At 34.2% G+C, this 12244-nt stretch overlaps 1 protein-coding gene across 1 annotated transcript in view; it reads left to right on the forward strand.

Annotated features, from left to right (window-relative positions):
* SNX2 (sorting nexin 2) overlaps positions 1 to 12244 on the forward strand; it is a 57110-nt gene that overhangs the window by 35585 nt on the left and 9281 nt on the right. The window contains exons 7-11 of the mRNA XM_025432187.3: positions 899 to 977; positions 9031 to 9106; positions 10239 to 10352; positions 10607 to 10700; positions 11890 to 12095. Coding sequence (XP_025287972.1) covers positions 899 to 977; positions 9031 to 9106; positions 10239 to 10352; positions 10607 to 10700; positions 11890 to 12095 — 569 coding nt within the window. The remainder of the gene's footprint in view (positions 1 to 898; positions 978 to 9030; positions 9107 to 10238; positions 10353 to 10606; positions 10701 to 11889; positions 12096 to 12244) is intronic.

The following is a 12244-nucleotide window of genomic DNA, read 5'->3' on the forward strand; positions in this document are numbered from 1 at the left end:
ATGAGTGGGCCTTTGTGACAAACTTCTTTCACTTAGCATACTTTTTTTTTTTTTTTAAGATTTTATTTGAGAGAAAAAGAGAACGAGCATGAGGGAGGGGCAGAAGGAGAGGGAGAAGCAAATTTCCTGTTGAGCAGGGAGCTGGATGTGGGGTTTGATCCCAGGACCCTGAGATCATGACCTGAGCCAAAGGCAGATGCTTAACCAACTAAGCCACCCAGACAGCCCTCACTTAGCATATTTTTAAGGTTCATCCCTGTCATAGGATATGTCAGTACTTCATTTCTACAGAATTGATGTTGAAGGAAAAAGAACAAGGAAAAAAAGACCACTCTGCAATCTGGTACATGAGTATTAAAATTGAAACTGCCATTACAGAGATGATTAACGATTTTTATTTTATAAATTATGAAAGCACTTGTTTCAACTATAACCAAACCAGCTATGATAAACAACATGTTCTTCGACTCTACATTGGGGGAGATATTTAGCAAATTCATGGCTTACACTTATTTTTCTAGTCCCCAAACTGAAGAACCTTAAGTATTGTTTATAAGAAATGAAAATACTGAGCTTAAATTTGCTAATGTGAATCTCTTTATGCATATTGAAATGCAAACTCATTTTAATTTACTAAGAGTATAGTGTATCACAGACAGATGAGAAACCCAAACAGAGGTGAGAAAACTGCAGACAGAGCTCAGCTTCTACTTTATCTGGTTGAAATGTTAGTATATCATGAGTTAATTCCTCAGATGTATGATAACTGGTGATAATTTAGGAGCCTTTTTTTGGTCAAGTTCAACCTTTTGAAGTATGTTTTAAGTTATGCTGAAATGACTATAAAAGATATTCACAATAATATAAAATTATGAATCTCATTTAATTTTTTTCAAAGGCATGACCAAGGTCAAAGTGGGTAAAGAAGATTCATCATCCACTGAATTTGTAGAAAAACGGAGAGCAGCTCTTGAAAGGTAATTCTAAACAGCTATGCTTTATTATTCTCATGTTCTTACTTTAGTGATAGGAGTCTAATTATATGGCACACTGTATTTTAATGATTAATTTTTTCATTAGTACCATTTCATGACTCTTTGCTAGGAATGCATTAAACTTTAAGAAAATACTTTTTTTAACAATACAATACTGTGGTCTGCTTTTATTAATTCTCATAAGTGGATCAATATTTAGCATATAATGTGTCTAATGGGATAACACCTATTTTTGTATGCTATAAGACGACTATAAAGATATCAGTTAGCTGAAGATAGAATTAATGTATCATGGGGGTGCCTGCCTGGCTGGCTTGGTAACGTGTGTGACTCTTGATCTTGGGGTTGTGAGTTTGAGCCCGATTTGAGTATAGAGATTACTGAAAATAAAATCTTAAAAAAAATAATTTATGTATCATAGCTGTAATCTGCATGAGAAGTAAGGAACTGGCAAGCTTATAAAAAGATAACCATGAAACTTGTGAAAGGGAAGAAAGGATTGATAAAATTATTTGGATTTTTAATATTTAGTATTGTTTAGGTTCTTAGGAAATTCTACCCATATTCAAGTTCTTTGTTGGATAATTTGGCTATAGTTCACTGAAGGTAATTTTTCCTTTGAATTATTACTTGGTTAGAAACATTATTAAATACAATGAGAAATTAGGTTTGCGTGCCGTCCTTTATTTTTGTATAATTGATTTTGACATGAGTGCAGAGTAGTATTAGTCATTTATTGAGTTAACTGTATACTTAAAGTCTGATGTATTTGCTCTGCTTTCCTTTAGAATACTTGACACATTTCCTATAGTTTTGAAGACTTGTCTTCAATGTAGCAGACCAAAAAGAGGAATGGATAGGAGGAACCCAAGCCCAGAATCTCAACATTTATTCCTTACTTGTTATGCTGAAAATTGAGAAAATAAATTTGAAACTATCTTAAAACCCAAGTTTTAGAACATAAGTTGGTAATCGCTTAGGCATATAAATGTTCTAATTGCTTAGGATTTTTTTGTTTTTTTTTTAATTGAATTTTGTTTGTTATCTTAATTGAATTTGCTTATTCTTTATTTTCTCTTTTGACATAAGACCAGTGGTTGTGGTAGGTTGGACAGATTTTAAGTAATAGTATATTTATTTTCAGGTACACATTTTTTTAAAGACTATTTTTAAAGCACCTTATTTCTGGGTTTTAGTTATAAATTGTTTACATTTTAAGAAAATGCCACAGAAAAAAGTCAGATTTGAACAATTTACAGCAAGGAAGCTAAAAAATATGCAACTTGATATTAGGGAGGACTTAAAGGATGAGATTATGTCTGTGAGAAATGCAATTACTCAGGAAAAGGATTTAAATTGCATCAAGAGAAGTTTAGGTTAGGCATTAGAATTGTTTGTGTTGTGAAAGAGGTCATAGACAATGTTTTTAAGAGTAAAGGTAGATAATGTTCTGTTTTGATTCTGCTTAGTTCTTCCTGAAAGTGTAACCATGACCCTTTGAGAAACCTTTCAAGTCCTATTTTTCTATGAGTAAATTTGAAATATTTCAGATGGCATGCTTGATAAGGAACTTAATGAAGATTTATTGTACCAAGGACATATAATTTGATTCTACATTCACCTTTCTTGCAACTTGAATGCATTGCATAGTACTTACTATAACATCATGCAGTATGAAACATTGAGGAGAGCTGTAAGGAAATACTGAGACTTGACCTACTGGGTATTTAAAAACGGGTTTTTTAGTGATAAATGTTACTTGTTACATGCTACCTTAGTGGACTTTGCAGATTAAAAAAAGAAGAAGAAACAGTGTAATAATATGAGGGAGAAATTCATTTTGCATTAAAAATTATGACTAAAGAAAATATAGGTATAAAGGTCTAGAAGCAGAGGAATTGGAATGCTTTTTATAAAGGGAGTTTTTTCTGTGGCATTGCTTAAAAATTAGGGCAGGCTTATCTGTGAGATACCCAGCCTCGTTGAATCTGGTGGGTCAGGAAGTATTTCTCTTTGTATATACTATGATAACTATTTATTTATTTGTTTGCTCCACTCAGAAAATCTAGGTGACTGTCTTGAATGAAAGGGTGAACATCTGGTGTTAAAAGACAGGAAGAGAAAGAGAGTGGTTAAGAAAGATACTTTCCTGAGCACTCTCACTAAAGTAAGCTGAAACTACTTTTGGGAGGAGTGTCCCTAAGATCCCTCTCTAGATTTTCTTGAGAGTGCTTCACATTTTCCCTTAAGACCATGTTGAATTTGTTTCATAGGTAAGAATACAGTTCTGCAAATATAGACAGAAGTATAGAGTGTCATGAAAAAGATTTAGAATCCACTACACAATATACACTCTGTGACTTTGGGCAAGTTATTTTACTTAAATACACTTTTCCTTATCTTAAAATATATCAGGATTATGTACTCCAAGTACCCAAAAACACGACTGACTTGGCCTAAACAACGTAGGTTAATTAGTCTACTCTCTCATATCAAGAAGTATTTAGGATTATCCATTTCATTCAGAAATCATGTTGCTTCTTTCCGATATCTGTAATACAACCATTTCTCACCACTACAATACTAGTCCAAATACTGGAATTAACTGCAGTAAGCTCCTAATTGACCTCTTTGTTTCCATCCTTGAGCCTCCAACTCTTTTAATATAGCAATCAGAGTCATCCCTTTACATCAGATCATGTCCCTTTCTCCCCATTTCACTCAGTAAAAGCCAGAGTCCTTATAATGGCCTATAGAACTTTACATGACATGCACTGCTCACTGTGTTACTCTTTGATCTTGTATGCTCCTTGATCACTTTGTTCCAGGCCACACTGATGTTTTGCTGCTCTTCAAAGATCCTTAGCATTTTTCCACCTTAAGATTTTTCACTGGCCTCTCCCACTGCCTAGAAAGCTTTTATTCCCAGGTATCTGCATGGCTAATTCTCTCATCTCTTTCAAGTTTAGATGTTCAAGTATCTTTCCAATGAAGTCTATTCTGATGATTGGCTTCATTCTACCTATTATATTTGAATTGCCACCAACAATACCTTATGTACTTGATTGCATTTGCTCTACTGTTCTATCCTTTCTTTTTTCCACAACTTTTGCCGGCTTCTCCCATAGTATATAATTTATGTGTTTATTATATTTAGAGTTTATCATCAGCCTTCTCTTACTAAAATACAATTTCACATTAAGAAAATGACATGTAGTAAATACTTACTAAATATTTGCTGGATGAACAAATGAATGTCATCAAAGATTCAGGCTTTCTGCCTTTCTACTCCCTCATTGTTAGCACATGTTTGAGTTTCAAGCAAGAGAAATCCTAACTTTGTTCCTCTGAATTTTGGATAACCTGCTTTACTTTATCTTAAATGAATAAACAGGAGCTTAAAACCTTCAGTGTTTTTTCTTTTTTCTTTTTTAAGATTTTATTTATTTATTCATAAGAGAGAGAGAGTAAGAGAGAGGCAGAGACACATGCAGAGGGAGAAGCAGGCTGCATGCAGGGAGCCTGATGAGGGACTTGATCCTGGGACTCCAGGATCATGCCCTGGGCGGAAGGCAGGCGCTAAACCGCTGAGCCACCCAGGGATCCTCTGGTTTTTCTAACTTTATCAGCAGCCTTTCCTTAGAGCAAATGTGCAGAAAAACTACAACTACCTCTCATTGAGTGTGATACTACTTTTCACCATTTCCATTGTGCCTTCCTTTTCTCTCTTCCTTCGAGTGTTTCTTTCTCCTCATGATCCTTTTCATGTCTGCTTCCTGTATTCTTTTCCTTTTTTTGTTCTGCATCCATCCTTTATATCTCTGTAACCTCTCTGACCTTAATACTGAGTTGGCGAATATTTACAAATATTCACAGCGTTACTCATCATCAGATAATTGCAGATTAAAATTACATTGAGGTATCCCCTCACGCCTGTCAGTATGGCTAAATCCAAAAGCACAAGAAACAAGTGTGGACAAGAATGTGAAGAAAAAGGAGCCCTCTTACACTGTAGGTGGAATGCAAACTGGTACAACTACCCTGGAAAATAGTATGGAGGTTCCTCAAAAAGTTAAAAAAAGAACTATCCTATGATTCAGGAATCACACTATTGAGTATATTTACCCAAAGAATACAAAAAACACTAATTCAGAGGAGTATATGCACCCTTATGTTTATTGCAGCATTATTTATAAAAGCCAAATTATGGAAGTAGCTCAAGTGTCCAGGATAAAGAAGATTGGATGTGGGTGTAAAATGGATTATTACTCAGTCATTAAGAGAATGAAATCTTGCCATTTGCAACAACATGGATAGAGCTGAAGAGTATATCACTAAGTGAAATAAGTCAGAGAAAGACAAATACTATTTGATTTCACTTACATGTGGAATTTAAGAAACAAAACAAACAAGCAAACGTGGTGGGAGAGGAGAGACAAACCAAGAAACAGACTCTTAACTATAGAGAACAAACTGATGGATACCAGAGGGGGTGGTGGTGGACTGTTGGGTTAAATAGGTGATGGGAATTAAGCATTGTACTTGTCCTGATGAGTATGGAAGTATTGAATCACTGAATTGTCTACCTAAAACTACTATTATACTATATGCTAACTGATGATTCACAGAGGGGAGGTTGGTGGGGAATGGGTAAAATAGGTGGTGGGAATTAAAGAGGACACTTAACATGGTGAGCACTGAGCAATGTAGAGAATTGTCGAATCATTATATTGTACACAAAAGTAATATAACACTGTATGTTAACTATAATGGAATTAAGATTAAAAACCTAATGAAAAGAGTGAAAAATAAGATTGATGTGAAGGGAGGAAAAATGCAAATCCATTCCTTTATTTTCTGATTTAAAAACACAAACCACTTACTCAAAAGGGAATTTTCATTTAAAATGTGCTATTGAGGGCAGCCCCGGTTGCTCAGCGGTTTAGTGCCACCTTTGTCCCAGGGTGTGATCCTGGAGACCCAGGATCAAGTCCCACGTCGGGCTCCCTGCGTGGAGCCTGCTTCTCCCTCTGCCTGTGTCTCTGCCTCTGTCTCTCTCTCTCTGTGTGTCTGTCATGAATAAATAAAAATCTTAAAAAACAAAAAAAGTAAAATGTGCTATTGAGATAAGCAAAGTAGACATTACGTACAACCAATTTAAAGAATAAAATTCCATTGAATGTGATAGTACTTTGCAAATGATAAGAAAGCAAGTAGTGGTCTTTGTAGTATTAAAAAATAAATATACTACATATGTATGCTAGAATTTCATGTGGTAAATAAAAATGGCATTAGAGAATAATATTTAATGCCACAGAAAGGTATCCGTAACATACTGTTGTGCGTAAAAGGATACACGACTACAAGCATAATTGTTATATTTTTGTGAAAACCAAAGTATCTGTGAGTTTGTGTGTGTACCTACTCACACTCTTAGAAAAAACATTAAAAGATAATTATCCTATGGAACAAAAAATCTTTTAGTTTTCTGCTTATAATTTTACCATTATCTAAATTTAGTAGTTTTATTTAATTTTTTTATTTCTTTTTAAGATTTTATTTATTCATGACAGAGAGAAAGAGAGACAGAGACACAGGCAGAGGAAGAAGCAGGCTCCACGCAAAGAACCTGATGTGGGACTCGATCCTGGGACTCCAGGATCACACCCTGAGCAGACGCTCAATCACTGAGCCACTCAGGCATCCCAATTTAATAGTTTTAAAGAAATGGTTGATGGCTGTTTACTTCTGTATAAGCCTTAAGAAGTAAAGTTTTACTCTCTTCTAGAATACTGTTTTCCAGAATGATTCCTCCGAATCCTAGTATGTGGTAGGGTGAGAAAAGGAAAGTCTGTAGACTGTAGACAGTGGAGTCTTGTTAACATAAGGTTTAACAAAGTTAAACCAGGTTTCTTTCCTGCAGGACAACATACAGTGCTTAATAGGCTGCTGTTCATTATGACTCAGAAATATGTATGCAATATATTTTAGACTTTTTGGTTGTAGAACCATCCTTTTTCCTAGAATATTGCATGAGACTAGTATTCTACAGAACTCACTTTGGGAAGTTGTTCAGAATGTAAGTGGTATGGGACACCTGGGATCCCAGAGTTCCGGGATCGAGTCCCACATCGGGCTTCCTGCATGGAGCCTGCTTCTCCCTCTGCCTATGTCTGTCTCTGCTTCTCTCTGTGTGTCTCTCATGAAGAAGTAAATAATATTTTAAAAAATTTTTTTTAAAAATGTAAGTGGTGTTAGGTAAATACATTTAGGTTTGAAGTACTGGGATGTTTTGAAGTTTGGGTATGACATGTTTTGTCTTTCATGAACAACTTATGCAAACTGCTCTCGGCAGTACACAGCCTGACGGTATTGGAGAACATGAGTGTTAAAATGTTAACTACAATTCCAGTGGGAAGATACCAACATTTCTTTAACACAGACTTAGTGTTAAAGGAAAGTTAAAGAAAGTCTGTTAACACAGACTTAGAGTTCGTGTTGCATCTTGTTTTTAGCTTGGTAATATAGGCAGTATATATTTTCCTAAGCCACAGTGTAGTTGTTTTGCACCATCTATTAAATGCTCTATTTCTGTGGTAATGTTTTCTTATGTGGGCTAATGACTTGAAGTTTAATTTATTTAAATACATAAAAAGAAGTTAATATGTAAGCCATGATAAATTAATCATCTTAACCATTGAATAGAATTTAACTTAATGAAAGGTTACCATTGTTTTCAGAAACTTTAGGCAGGGCAGCCCCGGTGGCGCAGCGGTTTGGCGCCGCCTGCAGCCCGAGGCATGATCCTGGAGACCCGGGATCGAGTCCCACATCGGGCTCCCTGCATGGGGCCTGCTTCTCCCTCTGCCTGTGTCTCTGCCTCTCTCTCTCTCTCTGTCGCTCATGAATAAATAAATAAAATCTTAAAAAAAAAAGAAACTTCAGGCATATTTTATAATCTTATAATGAGGTAGAAGAAATTACTGGTTACGTTTATTCTGCAAAAATAGGATAAAGGTATATTAACTGAAATACAGTAAAATAATCAAAATACACATGTAATCAATAAGCAAAGTACAGTTTTTTGAAAAATGGGATTAGATAAGTAATCAAGAATCATTAAATAGTGGGCCTTTTTTCTTGTTAATTTTTTATAAGTGATGGAAATTTGGGCTTTCCTATTTTCTCCTAAAGGCAAACAACTGAAGTTGGGCTAATAGTGATTAATAATAGTGTTTCTCTTTACTTCTCATTTTTATTTTATGTGGTGTCATATAAGAAAAATATGGGGCAGCCTGGGTGGCTCAGCAGTTTAGCACCGCCTTCGGCCCAGGGCCTGATCCTAGAGGCCCCTGGATCGAGTCCCATGTCGGCTTCCTGCATAGAGCCTACTTCTCCCTCTGCCTGTGTCTCTGCTTCTCTCTTCTGTGTCTCTCATAAATAAATAAATAATCTTTAAAAAAAAAAAGAAAATATGAACTTTTAGCAAAATCTTTTTTAAAATAGAATTTTAAAGAAAATTTAGCTACTGTGTCAAATAAGGATCAAAGCTGATTTGATCATTTAAATCTGTTGACAAGAAAAACTGGTAGACTTTTCTCCTTTTTGGTAATAGGAGTAACAACAAATAGTTGATTGGAATATTTACAGTGATATGTGTGTTGGGACTCTGAAATAATAGCTGGGAACATGGTGACTCCACCCAAAGATAAAATTATGCACCAAACTCATATTTCCTTTTACAACTCTAATACTTTGCAGTATGAGATTTGGTAAGTTATTTAACCTCTCCTATGACCTACTTTCATGACCCTACTTTCATGACCTACCATTTTTTTTACATAATTATGAATTTATAAAAGATAAAAAGCTTTAAAGAGTCTAAACATTGCTATGAGTCTAAATAATTAAAGTGAAGACGGAGGGAGGACATCATTTTACCTAGTTTTTATTATTCTTTATTTTTATTTTTCTGTTGAATTAAGATTTAAAATAAATGGTATTGATAAAGGATAAATTTTATTCTTAAATCTAGGTATCTTCAAAGAACAGTGAAGCATCCAACTTTACTACAGGATCCTGATTTAAGGCAATTCCTGGAAAGTTCAGAGGTATTATTTTTACTTTAAATTTTTATAGGCTATTAATGTTCTCCTTATTTGTGTTTGTCATTTTAATAATTTTTATAAAAATATATGTTCAGTAAATAGTTGTATTAGTAAATGGAATGAAATTTTTTTTTGGCTTAGTGTTTAGCTTTAATTATTTAAAGTACTAGCAAATTGGGCAGCGCGGGTGGCGCAGCAGTTTAGCGCCGCCTGCAGCCCAGGGCCTGATCCTGGAGACCTGGGATCGAGTCCCATGTTGGGCTCCCTGCATGGAGACTGCTGCTCCTTCTGCCTGTGTCTCTACCTCTCTCTCTCTGTGTTTCTCATGAATAAATAAATAAAATCTTTAAAAAAATAAAAAATAAATTGCTAGCAAATGATCTTCTTTGCATTGATAACTGTGGAATGATCAGTATCTTTTTCAAAAATTTTAAACCACATTTCAAAGAATGACTTTCAGTGCCTAAGTTGTTGCTTTAGGCATCGTGTTGAAATAAGTTTATTTGGGCCTCCTTTTGGAGACAACTCAACACAGTTTGTATGTCTACATTCTATATTTTTACCAAGGTTCTGAAATGCAAACTTGTCGCTTAAACGAGCTTAAATTCTAACTGTGCTACTCTTTCTATTTGAGATGTTTGGTACATTTGGGGCTCATAACAGTTTAGAGTTTTAATTATTACCCTTTGAACTTAAAAAAAATTATTTGAATCCAGAATTTTTGAAAAATATGGAATCACACTGTCTTAACAGCATAAGGAGATTTTTCTTAAGACTTTGTTCTTCTTCCCTTATAAACAAGTTTATTTCTGCAAGCAAACAGGTGGCCAATGTTAAGGTACCTGGCAATTTCTTAATATATTTTGACAAACAGAGTGTTGTTCCATCTAAATGTAAACGTGCAGAAGAAAAGCAAATGGAAAGTCTATTTTTTAAGTTTTCCTTTGAGAGTGTACAAGTAGTGTGTTTGAGAAATTAGATCTCACTATTGAAATGTATGAGAGTGAAGAAAATACAACCTCCTTTTTTTCTTTTTTTTCGTTTTTATCGTGGGGGTGTGCAGTCCCTTTTGTGCCCAGTTAAACCTCCAGGCTTTTAACCGGTTTGTTTGCCCTTATTTGTCATTCAATTCCAGCTGCCTAGAGCAGTTAACACACAGGCTCTGAGTGGAGCAGGAATATTGAGGATGGTGAACAAGGCTGCCGACGCTGTCAACAAAATGACAATCAAGATGAATGAATCGGATGCAGTAAGAGCTGATTTTTCGACTTGAATAATGAGATGAATTAATGAGCCCAACAATTGCATTTTAAAGCTGTACAAGTAGAAAATAGGATATTAATTTGCTTATTGAGTTTAGTTCTCAGCCACATCAGTTGACTACCATGGTTATACATGGTTAATTTGTTGCTTTAAAACAAGGAATGTGCCTTGCTATTGGTAACCTAATTTACAGTGGTTTGTTCTTGCTAAATTAGCTCCATTTTTCATTTTTTTTCTTAGTGGTTTGAAGAAAAGCAGCAACAATTTGAAAATCTGGATCAGCAACTTAGGAAACTTCATGCTAGTGTCGAAGCCTTGGTCTGTCATAGAAAAGGTTTGTTTGCCTTATTATTTATTTGTTTAACACCATAAGTTAATTCAACTATTTTATTTAAATTTTATTAAAATGAACATTACAGTTTAATGAATGAAGATGTCTTATTGGTAACTGATATAATTAAAATAACATTAAAAATTTGATACTTGAAATTTATCTTTAAAAAATTGTGTACCTGTATTTCATAGAAATCTCTTGAGTTATTTTCTTCATTTTTGAACAACCATATTTAAAAGTCTGAAGGGAGGAGGTTTGTTAAAAATTGACAGAAAATTTAAGTTATAATTTTTTAATTCTATCATGAGAATTTTAGTGTTTTTTAAGAATACAAGGATTTTAATGTTAGGTTTCTAAAATACATAGTAAGCCATTTAGTATGTGCCATTACCAGTAATCCGTTTCAGTAAAACAGTTACGGAAATAAACCAATACATTCATTATTGAAAGTAGTTTATAACAGCTATTTGTACTGCCATTTGTACTGTATCTTTTAGGGAATAGCTTTATGGTTCTTAGAGAGTTTTTTGTAATGTAGCAGTTTCTAGGCAATATATTTCTGTAAACATCTGTTTTTCTTTATTCGAAGTATCAGAAATGATACTGTTCAAAAATCTCTTTTAGAAATTTTGGTATTTCAGTTGAGCATAGTTAAAGCATTGTATGCAAAGAAAAAAGAATAAGGTTTTTATGAATTGTGTGTATTTTACCTGGCTTTTTCTTATTAGCTAAATAATATATTCATTAAAAGTTATAGATATTTTCCATTTCATTTAAATGCTTGAAGGCCAAAAAATGTAGTATAAGTCATTGTGTTCTCATTGCTTTCCATATTAAAAAAACATCTTTTATCTTCTGCAGGAATACACAAAAGCAATGAGCACTTTAGGAAGAAAGAGGAGGCAGATTATTATATTAAATTATTAAACATAGTTCCTCCCCTGGGAATATAGGCAGTGGTTCTTCATAATTTTTCTTTAATGTTCTTCTTAACTTTCAGTAGAGCTCTGAGCAATTGGCATTTATACCAAAGGCATTTTAATGGCTGGTGATTTTATATTAATTATTTTAAAACAATTATTTGAGCGATACACGAATTGATACAATTTAGAGGGAATGTAGAAAAATCATTGCAATATTTAAAAACTTTACTAGTGAATACTAAAAATGAATCCTTTTTTTGTTTCAGAACTTTCGGCCAACACAGCTGCCTTTGCTAAAAGTGCTGCCATGTTAGGTAACTCTGAGGACCATACTGCTTTATCTAGAGCTTTGTCTCAGCTTGCGGAGGTGGAGGAGAAGATAGACCAGTTACATCAAGAACAAGCTTTTGCTGACTTTTATATGTTTTCAGAACTACTTAGTGACTACATTCGTCTTATTGCTGCAGTGAAAGTAAGCCTTATTTTGCAGTCTTCCTTCAGATCATCTCACTTCTGTGGTTTGCTTCTAGAAGAATTTGGTTAGCTAGAAGGCATGTATTTAAGAGTGTAAGTTCTTTATTCTACCAGTCCATATAAAATGACATCAAGATGATGACTCAT

The sequence above is a fragment of the Canis lupus genome, chromosome 11, assembly GCF_003254725.2.
Source record: "Canis lupus dingo isolate Sandy chromosome 11, ASM325472v2, whole genome shotgun sequence".
Lineage (NCBI taxonomy): Eukaryota > Metazoa > Chordata > Mammalia > Carnivora > Canidae > Canis > Canis lupus.